This window comes from Drosophila melanogaster, chromosome 3L, assembly GCF_000001215.4.
Source record: "Drosophila melanogaster chromosome 3L".
Lineage (NCBI taxonomy): Eukaryota > Metazoa > Arthropoda > Insecta > Diptera > Drosophilidae > Drosophila > Drosophila melanogaster.
Window position 1 is genome coordinate 17,511,838 of NT_037436.4, and position 13,448 is coordinate 17,525,285.

General features: G+C 41.1%; 2 protein-coding genes across 5 annotated transcripts, besides 1 other annotated feature; one reads left to right on the forward strand and one right to left on the reverse strand.

Moving 5' to 3' along the window:
* Positions 1–17: 17 nt before the first annotated feature.
* On the reverse strand, positions 18–2,075 carry U4-U6-60K (U4-U6 small nuclear riboprotein factor 60K). The gene has a single exon (NM_140733.3). The coding sequence runs from the start codon at positions 1,942–1,944 to the stop codon at positions 283–285; it is 1,662 nt and encodes a 553-aa protein (NP_648990.1). The 5' UTR covers positions 1,945–2,075; the 3' UTR covers positions 18–282.
* Positions 2,076–2,460: 385 nt separating this feature from the next.
* CG7564 (uncharacterized protein) lies at positions 2,461–12,903 on the forward strand. Of its 4 annotated transcripts, NM_001300168.1 has the most exons (2): positions 2,461–3,915; positions 12,687–12,903. In NM_001300168.1, exon 1 carries the CDS (start codon positions 2,631–2,633, stop codon positions 3,891–3,893), a length of 1,263 nt encoding a protein of 420 aa, NP_001287097.1. In that variant the 5' UTR covers positions 2,461–2,630; the 3' UTR covers positions 3,894–3,915; positions 12,687–12,903. The 4 variants fall into 4 exon arrangements, with proteins under 4 accessions (NP_001287097.1, NP_001287098.1, NP_001261989.1 ...); NM_001300169.1 differs by having other exon boundaries at positions 2,461–12,903; NM_001275060.1 differs by lacking the exon at positions 12,687–12,903 and having other exon boundaries at positions 2,461–5,099.
* Positions 5,198–12,698: a mobile genetic element.
* Positions 12,904–13,448: the final 545 nt, after the last annotated feature.

The window sequence follows — 13,448 nt, forward strand, 5'->3', positions numbered from 1 at the left end:
TAAACCCGTTTAAAATTCAATTCTCTACCAAAAATGTATTTTTTATTAACAATTTCAATAAAAAAGTCTTAAATTTACGAAATGCAACATCGCTGCATCTGCCTTTCGCCTAACAAAAACAACAAATTGTGTTATACAAAACGAAAACTTGAAATGTTTTGGGCTATTGTCTCTGAAATAACAAAAACAGTTGATGAGTAAGTCGTGCCCAGCGGGCAGATCGCAAGTGGAGATTGTCTGCGTACGCCCACAGGTGAGTACAATAAAGTAATGGTATCAAAATCAGCTATCCGGCGACCACAGCTTAAATGTGCGGTCAAATGAGGTCGTGGCTATATACTGCGAGTTGGGCGCGATGTCCACCGATATGACCTTGTTGTCGTGGCCCTGCAGCGTCTTCAACGGCTGCCACGTCTTGTTGGACCAGATCTTGGTGGTCGAGTCGTAGGAGCAGGTGACCAGGAAGCTGCCGCACTCCTGCTGGTACTTCACGTCCGAAATCAGATTGGTGTGCGCAGGAATGGTATAGACCGGCTGGCGTCGCCTCAGGTCCCAGATTTTACATGTGTTGTCCTGGGACCCTGTTGCTATGTGGAATCCGTTTGGAGAAAAGTCCACGCCGAAAACGGCGCCCAAGTGTCCCTCCAGAAACATGATGCACCGCCCAGTGCGCAGATCCCACACTCGTCCAAAGGCATCCAGACCGCCGGTGACCAGGACACTGCCGTCGGAATGATAGCTAAGGCAGTGAACCGGCTTTGCGTGCCCTTCCTGGTGAAGCACCTCTGTCTTTTGCTCCAGATCCCACAGCCGCCAGCTAGAGTCGTAGCAGGCGGTGGCCAAGAAGCGGCCGGAAGGATGGAAGGCTACCTTAGAGACGCGATGCGGCATGTGGCCGGTGATGTCGGCAATCGACTCTTCGTTGTTGAAGCCCCACAGCTTGACGGCGCCATCGTGGCCACCGGAAGCCATGGCCACCACGTTCTCCTCGTCTGCCTTAACTCCCGGCCGCAGAGCCACTCCGCCCACATAGCTGGCATGTCCACGCAGCGTCTGCTTCAGCTCGCAATCGGGCACGCTCCACAGCTTGCAGAGACCCGACCATGAGGAGGTCAGAAGGAGTGAGGAGTCTTCACTGAAGGCAGCACTACTCACGGGCCGTGTGTCACCCACCTGGGAGCACAGTGGAGCCAGCGACTGGAGCTTCTTCTGCATCTCCACCATTCGGCCGGCACGTGCTGCGCTGGGCACTTCAAGGGCCTCACGTGCTCGTACCAAGCGATCCTTGGCGCGCGGCAGGGAATAATCCGCCAGCCAGAGTCGAGCGATACGCAAACTATCGGGTCCCTCGTGGTACCAGGTGGCCTGATCCTGCTCCCGCTGTTGCTGCTTGCGCTCCTCATCCTCATACTGCCTCTTGTTGATGGCGTTCTCGCCCAATCCAGCCAAGAGTTCCTTAAGACGTCTTCTTCGCTCCGCCGGTCCTTCTCCAAAATAGCAAATGGGTTCGTTTAGCTGGCGCAGATTGCTCTTGATCTCCGTGTCGTCTGTGGACACATTTATCTGTCGTGCTCGCTTTTTCCGCTCAAATTCCTCAAGGAGCGCCACCTTGTCGCGCTCCATTTCCATCTCTAGATCGAAGTAGTCATCGTCAATTTTGTTGGCCAGAGTAGCGGCTGTGGGTGGTGGTGCTCCGGCCTGCTTGGCGTTGCTTGTCTTTTTCGTGGACTCCTCGTAATCCTCATCGGAATCGATGTCTTCCAGTTGCCCGCCTGTTCCAGTTGTTGTTGTTCCTGCCCCAGACGATGCCGTCGTTCCCGATGTTGTTGTTGCTGCTGCCCCAGACGCCGCGGCATTTTGCCGCTTGCGTTCCGATTCCTCGAGCGATCCATAGTGCAGCGTTCGCTGCCGCTTAATGTACTGTATATCGTCGTCATCGGACATCGTTGCGGCCAGCAAACAAGTGCAAAATAATTAATTTTAAAATAAAATTTCGCCGAAACAACGAAGAAACAACAAAAAATATTGCCGTAAAGAAAACGTTTTGCTGCCTAGTGTTGAGCAACGCCGAGAGGGGTGGTTTAGTGATGCCATCACCGATGTTTAGAGCGGTATGCAGCGAATAAGCAATAGTTTTTAGATCGATATTGTTTGTTGTTTATTGTTAAATGAACGGTTTTTGAAACTCTAAATTATATTTAAAACAATAACTATTTAAAACTGAAACTTTATTCCACGTGTTTAATAAAATTTTATATTAAGATCGCGATATACCGTTATTAGAGAGAACTACATTTGTTCTTGGAAATTAAATGATGTGCCTTTGTTTTTTATTTAATCATTTAATCAACAATAATCTATATACTTGGATCTGAACAAAAGCCGTTACTCCCAGAAACCGTGACTTTTCACCGATATATCGCCTACTCGTGCTTCACAGCACTGTTTTTCAGCACTACCCCATTTTAGAACATCCTCACGCACGCACGCACAGAATTTTCTTAGGTGATTAAAAGTGAGTGAAAATTGAGAATTTCCACACGCGTCGCACGCTATTGGTCACAAAGCCAGTGAGATAGCTGTCACTGCCACCGCTGCAGCATTTTTCACGCGCTCCTGGCCAGAAGGATATGAGCGCGCCGAGCAACAAAATGTCGGCCACCGATCAGATGCGAGCAATGCTGGACCAGCTTATGGGTACCACACGGAATGGCGACGAGCGCCAACTGAAATTCTCGGACCCCAGGGTCTGCAAGTCCTTTCTGCTCGACTGCTGTCCGCACGACATCCTGGCGTCCACGCGCATGGATCTCGGTGAGTGTCCCAAAGTGCATGACCTGGCTTTCCGCGCAGATTACGAAAGTGCCGCCAAGACGCGCGACTACTACTACGACATTGAGGCCATGGAACACCTGCAGGCCTTTATTGCCGACTGCGATCGACGCACCGACTCCGCCAAGCAAAGGTTGAAAGAGACCCAGGAAGAGCTGACCGCCGAGGTGGCTGAGAAGGCCAATGCTGTCCATGGCCTCGCCGAGGAGATTGGCAAGAAGTTGGCCAAGGCCGAGGCCCTGGGCGAGGCCGGCGAAGTGGAGGACAGCATGGAGCTGATGAAGGAGATCGAGGAGCTGCGTGCTAAGAAGATCAAGGCCGAGCACGAGTACCGCACATCTATGCCCGCATCCACCTACCAGCAGCAAAAGTTGCGCGTCTGCGAGGTATGCTCCGCCTACCTCGGGATTCACGACAATGACATACGTCTGGCGGACCACTTTGGTGGTAAGTTACATCTCGGATTCCTCACTATCAGAGAAAAGCTGATCGAACTGGAGAAGACGGCGGCGCCGCGGAAGGCGGAGCTCAAGCGGACGGGTAAGATGACGGACCGCGAGGACGAGGGACGCGGACGCAATCGCTACTTTGTAGGTGGTCGTGAACTGGACCGCCGCTCTCGCGTACATCGTTCCCGCTCCAGAGAACGACAGCGCAACCGGGATGGGGACCGCGAACGCCCCAACAACGGACGCGGTCCTGAGGAGAAGGGGAGTGAGCGACCCAAGGAAGCGGCAGATGGTCCGGAGCGAGCCGAAAGGGCACCAGATCGTGGAGGACGGCGAGATGACAGGGACAACCACGGCAGGGATCATCGCGAACGGGAACGCGATGGCAGGCGGGATCGGGACCGACATGGACGCAACGACAGAGGACGCTTTGGTGACAGAGGCGGCGGTGGAGGAGGCGGTGGCCATCACCGTGACGACAGACGCCGCTCAAGGTCCAGGGAACGCTCGCCACGCGAACGGCGGAACTTTAACCACTTCAGGGATGGTGGTGGCGGCGGAAATGGCCAGCGCAAACGATCCTACTCCCGTGAGCGCAACTACCGCCGCTAGGCTAGAATCCCGCCCAGCGCACGTACGTAGCATTAATCACATGAACTATAATGCCACCACAAATTGAACTACTGAAAACAACAGGAACCGAATATTCTTAGCGTAACCAATAAAGCAACCTAGAGCCACACTTTCGACGCTCCAATATGAAGATACAACTACCTTTGTACATTTTTAATAATTTAATTGATTTCTATTTTTGATCTTGCGTTCCAACCTCTAATGACAAATTTTTGTTACTACCCCAAAGTAAACCGAACGCAGTCCAAGACCCCAGCCTCAATAAAAACTTTAAGAGAAACGATATACTCGATATAATGCGATTGAAATTATATAGTCCCCGTCCAGTCCAGTGTACTTGGCACGTAGAGACAGAAACCCAAACAGAAAATAGAAATCCCAACGAATCGGCAGTGTTGTCAATTAAAGTTCAGTTCATTGTAATTCGGTTAGGACACAGCGGCAGTCAAGTTAAAGATAACTAATTTATAAGGATTCAGAGCAGGAGAAACGTTTAATATATGATATTTTGTGTGTTGTATAGCTAGCTACAAGTTGGTAACATTGACTGAAACCCAACCAAACCTGACCACATTCGACCATGTACTCTTCTCAGCTAACGATCACGTTCACCCAGTCGAAGTCAACGTGTGTTGTGCATCGCTGTCGTCCCGCTTTGGGGTAAGCCTCCACCATATTTAACTCTGACACACTCCATCACTGCTCTGATTTGATTTCATTTGATATGATATGATTTGATTTGATTTGTAACCCCAAAGCGTTCTCTACTTGAAGTTCCGTTCCACACTTTCGCAGCCGCTTAAACTCTCGCACAGCTTCGGTACGTATTGAGTATGGCGAGGTGACTATATACATTATACCAGACCAATGTTAGTTGTTTTGGCAGATATGCGTATTACATAGATAATCCAGATAATATAGCTTGGGTACGTATCCATACCGGCCGACGACGTTTCCTTTTGAATCGTCGAATGAGAGTGTCGTTTATTTATTCGGTTCTGGGTACGTATTAATGTTAGAAGATCACGACTGTGGTACGTATACATATAACGACTATAATGGTGCCCCATAAGCAAGCCAGGCTCTCTAGGGTTCTCGGCGATCCAGATCCCAACGTACGTATTTCTCCTCCTCCTTTCTCTCTCTCTTGAAAATAAATAATAAAAAATACAATCACCACAAACCAAAATAAATTTTAATCTCGTAGCTGTTTAGAGGCAATTGAATTAAAATCCGTTTCTTACTAAATCTCTGTTTATCTTGCCAAATGGTACTTGAACCACTGTAATGATGAACTCCAATTAAGAACACAAGTCCGTTTTAAGTTGAAGGCAGCCGTCGGGCTGACATATATTTATTCAATTTCTTCTTTTGATTTTAGAGTAGGCAGAAATGGTTCTGTCAGCTCAACGTCTACAGAGTCTCTCTGATTTTACAGTTTTTTATATATTTTGACTTAGGCTAATCCGCGTAGCTGCGCTGCCGGGTACGCCAGCAGCGGAGCGGCGTTCTTATGTATATCTTATATATCTAGGCTTATCGGGAGAGCGAGATATGTATGTACGTATGTAATATGTATTTGGTCGGCGTGTGAATGCTGACCATGCACTTATACTTTTTGCCTTCGAGTGGGTGATCATGTTACATCTGCCCTGGCCTAACTGCGTGCATAAACATAAACATAAACATAGCAACAAAGTGCTGCCATAAGTTAATATGCTATTTTATTTAATTGTTCTTAATATTGCATAGGCACATACTACATCTCCCTCCTTTTGAAAAATAACGTAACCTAGTGAAGTTATTTTGATTATTAAATGCAAATTATTTTATTTTTATTTTTATTTTGTTTGTGTTTTTGTTTGAACAACAATAGTTGATTTTATAATGCAAAGATAAAAATATACGTAGTGTATGGAAAATTTGTATAAATGATTAAGGAAAATATAAGTTTAAATTCAATCATGAATGAAATTTCTTTAATCTATCTTTATGAACTATTTGTTTTTTGTTTTTATTAGTAAGTAGCGTAATATTGTTATTATCTCCTATGCTTTCTATCTTATAGGGCCCCGTATATTTAAAGTCTAATTTATGACCTACCTCATTTCTTAGTAAAACTTTATCTCCTACTTCTAATTCTATGTCTTTTACTTTTAAGTCATAATTTTCTTTATTTTTTTCTTTGTGTGCTTCAAGAAGTTTTCTTGCTCGAGCATATGCTACCTCTAACCTATATTTACTCTCCTTAGCGTAATCATCTATGTTATATATTGGTTCTATGCTATGTAGTTTATTAAAATGTTTTGGTAAATTACTTGTTCTACCGAAAACTAATTCATATGGACAATAATTATGTACCATAGATTGGGTCGTGTTGAAGCAGTATACGAAATATTGAAGCCATACGTCCCAATCGGTTTTGTCCGTCGATATGTAGGATCGTATATACTCGTTTAAAGTTCTATGACTTCTTTCTACTACTCCAACTGTCTGGTGGTGATGAGCTGTTGATGTTATATTTTTTATTTTCAAATATTTACACAGGTCAGTAATTATTGAATTCTTATACTCTGTTCCCATGTCCGTTATGAACGTCTTCATTGGACCGTACTTTAGAATAAAAGATTCAAATATAGCTTTTGCGACTGTTTTTGCGCTTTTATTTGCTATTGGTATGGCAACTAAGTACTTGGTTAAATCACATATGAGAGTGACTGCGTACTCGTTACCATTTTCTGACTTGGGTAGTGGACCAATTGTGTCCACAACAACTCTATCGAAAGCATGTTCTGGTGTTTCAGTTATCGTCATTGGAGTCTTTGTGTGCTTTGTTGTTTTTGCTTTTTGGCATTTTTGACATTTTCTTACGTACTCTTTTATGTATTTACTCATATTTTTCCAGTAATAATGTCTTTTGACCTTGGCCAAGGTTTTTGTAATGCCTGTATGCCCTCCTTGTATTGGATCATCATGTAATGTAGACAATATAGCTTCTTTTTCTTTTTCATTATTTATTTGGGTCACCGGGTTAAGTAGCGCTACTTTTAAATTCTTTAATATTTTATTGCCCATATTTTTAAATTTATCTATTGAAACGTGTTCAAAGATTTTTTTCCACGGTGCCATTTTGATTTGGCTGATATCATATATACCGGCCTGCAATTCAAGCCTTTGGAGAAATTGATCTAAATCAAGAATTCCATTAGTATAAAGATCACCAACATCATATCTTGCAATAATTTTCTTTCCATGTTTAAATAAACATATCGAGTCATTCAATTGCAATGTCACTACTTTTCGTACCTCGTCATTTGTTATGACTTCGTATACGTTGGGCTCTGAAGCTATTTCTTTGGTTTGCTTTTGCAAATCCAATTGTTCTTTTCCTGCGCAGGATTTTTGTCTACTTTGAAATCTTGTAGTGACTTTTAATATATTTCCAGTTATATCTTTTAGCTCTTTGATGGTTATTCTTGATAACGCATCTGCTACATGATTGTCCTTGCCCTTTAGATACTCTACTGTAAAATTATATTCCTCTAGTTCAAGCCTTATTCTAGTTAATTTAGAGCTGGGGTTCACCATCGAGAATAAATATGTCAATGGTCTATGGTCTGTTTTCACAGTGAAATGTTTTCCGTAAATGTATGGTCTGAAATGTATTATTGCCCAATGAATTGCTGCTAACTCTTGTTCTGTTGTACTCTTATTGCTTTCACCTTTCGTAAAAGCTCTGGATGCATAAGCAACTGGGAGTTGGTGGCCATTATGGTTTTGAGTTAAAACTGCGCCACACGCTTGCTTGCTTGCATCTGTTGTTATGCAAAATTCTTTGCTGAAGTCTGGGTACTGCAAGAGTGTTGGGTTAATTAGCTGAGATTTTAAATGTATGAATGCTTTTTGACATTCATCTGTCCACTCGAATGGAACATTCTTTTTACATAATCTTGTTATGTGCCGCGAATAGTCGGCGAAATTTTTGATAAAACGTCTGTAGTAATTGCAAAATGCTACAAAACGTCTAGCGCTGTCCGCATCATGTGGAACTGGGTAGTTCTGAATGACATCATATTTTTTGTCATCCGGCAAAATTCCTTTGTCTGTGCATTTGTGTCCCAAAAATGTGACTTCATGCATGAAAAATGAACATTTTTCAGGATGTAACTTTAGGTTGTATTCCCTGCATTTACCAAAAACTTCAGTGAGGTTTTTAAGCATATGTTTTTCGGAACAACCTATGACTATTAAGTCATCCATATAAAGGAATGCTTGAGACGGTTCTATTCCGGAGAATGCTATAGTCATCATTCTTTGGAATGAATTAGGCGCTATTTTTAAGCCAAATGGCAATCGCGTGAAACGATATGAGCCATTGCTGGTTGAGAAAGATGTTATATCTCTCGAGCCTTCATCCAGTTCGATTTGATGAAAACCTGACATTAAATCAAGGCAGGAGAAATATTTTGCCCGACCAAGTTGGTCCAAAATATCATCTATTCTCGGTAGTGGAAATTTGTCAGCTAAAAGTTTCTTATTAATTTGGCGATAGTCTATTACTAATCTCCATTTCTTTTTATCAGAATTCGGGCTTGACTTTTTGGGTACTAATAGCAAAGGGCTATTGTACTGTGAAACTGATGGTTCAACTATTTTATCTTTTATTAATTTCTGAACTTGGGCTTGTATTTCTTCCACTTGACTATGAGGACTTCTATAATTTTTCGTGTATACTGGCTCATCATCTTTTAATCTCAACTGTTGTTTATACAAATTATTAACTGTTATAGGTTCTGATTCTAATGCAAATATATCTATATATTCGCTGCATATATTTTCTAATTGTGATTTAAACAATTCGGGGAAATTTTTCTTTAATTGAGATAAGACAGTTTTATTTCTGTGTTCACTATTTGCCTGAACTACATTGTAGTTCGAAAGTGGCTCATATTTTAGAGTGTCCATATTGACTAATTGGTCGGAATCGGTTGTATTTAAAATTCGGACAAATGTATTACTTGATGTTGCGATTGTATTTGCAACATAAATACCAGTTTGAATTTCCTGGTTTGGAATTAAAATGTTATCATCTTTTGATGATACTATTAATCTTCGGACAACTTGGGATCTTGCTGGTAATAACGTTGTGTTAATACCAGAGCTGTATGCTATGGGAATATATATTGGAAATTTCAAATTGTTTGGTCTAATTATAAACCAATCTTCTTCTTGGTTTAAATCGATTTGGCAATTATATTTTTTTATGAAATCTATTCCGATTATTCCATCACACGGTATTGGAAAGTTTTTATCTACTAAATGAAAATCGTGTGGGATAACGTATTTACCTGTCTGTATCTCAATAAAAGTCTGTCCTCGAGACTGAATTTTCTGTTGGCCTATGCCTTGAATGTTTATTTTATTGGTTATTTGAATATTAGAAAATTTGTCAGAGTTCTCTTTGAGAATAGAGATATCTGCACCTGTATCAAGTAGAAAAACTAGTTTTACGCCTGTTTTGGCATGAATGAATGTAGAAAATATGTTGAGATTATAATTGATGGTGTATACTCTACGATCTTCTTCTACTGAGTACCTAAAGGCTGTTGCGAGTTTCCCTGTTCTTGGATTACTCGTACATTGGCATTGTTTCTGTTGTAGTTGTTCTGACTGTTGTTACGGCCTCTGTTTCCATTATAACGGCCTCTGTTATAGCCATTATAACGGTTATTATTTCCATTATAGCGGTTTTGATAACCGTTATTCTGGTAACCGTTATTTTGGTAACCGTTATTTTGGTAACCGTTATGGTAGTTGCCTCTAATACTATTGTTATTAAAGCCTCTACCGCGGTTACTACCTCTATTGGCATTTCCGTATCCTCTATTGGGTCTGTTACCTCTAAAGTACATCACTTTATTGATGTCACCGGTAACTCTTGTACTCGTTCTTATGTATGCGCTTATCGCTGCATCCATAGTGGTGCAAGTCCCTGCTTCCAGTACTGTTTTGATACTTTCGTGCTCAGCACGATGTATCATGGTTTCAATTGCCTCTTTGGTGCTTAGACCAGTGGCATGTTCTAGAGGTATACCCTCATCGATATAGGAAGCTTCTAAAAGTTTTCTCAGGCTATCAACTTCAGCGGTAAATTGCGTTGCAGTTTTACCTCTCTGCTGAACTGTTGCTAGCTTTGCTTTGACATTACTGGATGTCTCACCGACAACTACTTTCTGCAATTTGTTTATAATTGCTGGAATTGTCGTTTCATTGTCAACTGAGTTCAAAATTGTGCCAACTATTTTTGACTTAATGACCTCAACTGCAATGTCTTCAAATGGTCCCTTAGCTAGGTCTACCAATTTGATTGCCTTAATGAATCTTTGTAAATGGATCTTTTGCCCATCAAATTCTGGCACTGTGCAGGCGACTTCCCTAATGTAAGACCTAATGGCAGCTGCTTCTTCTGCCATGGTTAAGTTATTTTCGGAGTCGGCTGCGTTATTTGTTTTATCGTCGTTCTTCAGCATTAATTTTGCTGGTATAGTTAGATCGTGAAGATCTTCCTCTTTAATGTCTTCCTTGACTATAGTCCTATCTTCCTCGTCAGAGTTAGTGCTGTCTTCATTCAAATTTATTCTTAGTGGGGTGTTTACTATGGTTGGAATTTCTATCTGGAGACTGAATTTATTTTTTATAAATATTAATTTTTCTCTTAATGTCACCAGTAGGTTCAAAGCCTTAGCACACTGTTTGCGTTCCAAATTCTTTCTATTTTGTTGGATCAACTCTCTGATTTCATTATAACTATTTACCAAGACTTGGGCATTCCTATTGATTGTTACAGCTTGTGTTGATCTGTTTTGCGTTAAGCACTTATAGGATTTTCTGAAATTTTCATTTTGATCTTTTATCTGATCAACAAGCTTTTCCCAGTCCATGCTGTGGTATACTCATAACTTCAAATTTATTCATTTGTATATATTTTTTTTTTAATGTAGATAAATTCAATATTACGTTTTATATTTTTTTTTTTATTTATTATTTTTTTTTTCATATAATTTTTCTCATATTTTCATTCATAATTGACTTTATTAAAGATCTTCCTTAAATATTATCTATACCGTTAGCAGTGCTACGGTATCGTTTCTTAAGACACTTGTTATGCAGTTTGTATATTTTTATTAATGCATTGGATACCATAATTAATGCAATTACAATTAGTATTATGGTTATCCAGAACAAGTCTGCATTTTGGACTTCTACTTTATTTATTACATTGGCTGTAGAGTCCACAGTTTTAGTGTCTATTAGACCCATTTTGGGTATACTAATTTTATATTTTGGAGAATAGAATAGAAAATTTCCTTTGTATATACTTTTATTTTCAGTTTTACTTATTTCATTTGTCTCTATAGACATTTATGTTTGGAATTATCTATTTATAAAATCTTTCAATGTTCGCAAGAGTAAAAAAAATTGTATTTTACATTGTTGCCTGCCTGATTCTAGCTATGGCTTCACGGGCCATATTGGGTTAACAGGGCATAATAGTATATGCTCCGTTTTACAATATTTCTTACAATTTTTCTTATCTATATATATTTTATATTTACTTTATATTTATATATATTTATTATTATATTCTGCTGTTGATGATGCTCATCAGGTGTCAGCTGGGCGTCGCCGGGGGTGGCACGCTGACACTCCCTCGCTGCTGTCTATTTGTTGGGTGTCAGCTGGGCGTCGCCGGGGGTGGCACGCTGACACTCCCTCGCTGCTGTCTATTTCTTCGCCGCTGAAGACGTCGATGGTCGCTCACAAGTCCCCAGGCAGTGGGGACTCCAGATTCCTTCGCAGCCAGGGGGGCAGGACTTCTTTGGTTTTGTTAATGCTGGTGCTGGTGCTGGACATGCCTGGTATTTTGGAACTTCATTAATTGTGGGTATATTTTTAATATTATCTGAGTGAGTTTTCTCGAGCTTATGGGTCTTTAATTCTTGCTGATATTGCAACAAGTGGTCTAGCTCTGCATGTAGCTTTAGAGCTTTCGACCAAACCGGTGGCGTTTGCTGACCGTATATTAGCCACCTTACGTGGGCTATACGTTTATTCAGCTTAGTTTTCAAACCGCCACGGTGTTTGCCCATACTCAATAGAACTCTACTCACTCAGATTTTTCCTTGGTTTTTGCAGTTCCATTTAATTAGTCCAGTCTTCTTCCAGTCCAGTGTTCCTTTGTTCCTTTGTTTTCACCAGCTTTGGTCAATTCGTCCAGCGTTGGACGACTGTCACGGTCGCCATGTAATGATGAACTCCAATTAAGAACACAAGTCCGTTTTAAGTTGAAGGCAGCCGTCGGGCTGACATATATTTATTCAATTTCTTCTTTTGATTTTAGAGTAGGCAGAAATGGTTCTGTCAGCTCAACGTCTACAGAGTCTCTCTGATTTTACAGTTTTTTATATATTTTGACTTAGGCTAATCCGCGTAGCTGCGCTGCCGGGTACGCCAGCAGCGGAGCGGCGTTCTTATGTATATCTTATATATCTAGGCTTATCGGGAGAGCGAGATATGTATGTACGTATGTAATATGTATTTGGTCGGCGTGTGAATGCTGACCATGCACTTATACTTTTTGCCTTCGAGTGGGTGATCATGTTACATCTGCCCTGGCCTAACTGCGTGCATAAACATAAACATAAACATAGCAACAAAGTGCTGCCATAAGTTAATATGCTATTTTATTTAATTGTTCTTAATATTGCATAGGCACATACTACACCACAGAATCGATGCCGCCGCGGGGGCTCAGATCAGTACAGTACATGCCTATATGATGATGTGAGTATTCGGGCCACTAATCTCTGATTACAATCAAGCAAATACCAAATTTAATCATCGATGACGGCTGTTCTTGGTTTAATTTTTTCGACCAGCCAAGGATTTTTAGAGTGGGAATTATGAGAGCAGTGTAAAGAGTTGTTTGTGTTTGGCCCTGACAGTGGGTAAGAATCGATCGATAATGCCAACTGATTTTAACTACCATATATCTATTAACAATACCTATTGTTTTATCTATCTACGCCTAAGTCAACACACTGTTCTACACACTTTTAAGTTATACACCACACACGACACACTCTGATAAGATATAAATTAAAACTAATCTTTATTGATCTAAGCGGAATGTAATAAAATTGCACTTGAATTATAGCTGAGTCAACGAGTTTCTTAAATTTCATTCGCAAGGGTTCATCAAAGTCATATTTTTGACTGGAAATCTTATAATCGTGCTATGCGAAGTATTCCTTTAAAGATACCTGGAATATCTGTTAACTCGATCAATAACAAGATAAAGGTAAGCCTAATGGGAACATATCAGTTTCAAATAGATAGTCTATGGTATAGTGAAACAATTCGGCAACATGGCCGGATGTACTTGCTTACAGATGCGTATGCCACAGCCCATCAAGAATTTATCTTTATCCTTTTCGCTTTCTATACCGTATAGAAACTATTAATAATTTATAT

Excerpts from the sequence above, each read along its gene's own strand:
- U4-U6-60K (NM_140733.3), bottom strand. The coding sequence starts at position 1,944 with ATGTCCGATGACGACGATATACAGTACATTAAGCGGCAGCGAACGCTG.
- CG7564 (NM_001300169.1), top strand. The coding sequence starts at position 2,631 with ATGAGCGCGCCGAGCAACAAAATGTCGGCCACCGATCAGATGCGAGCA.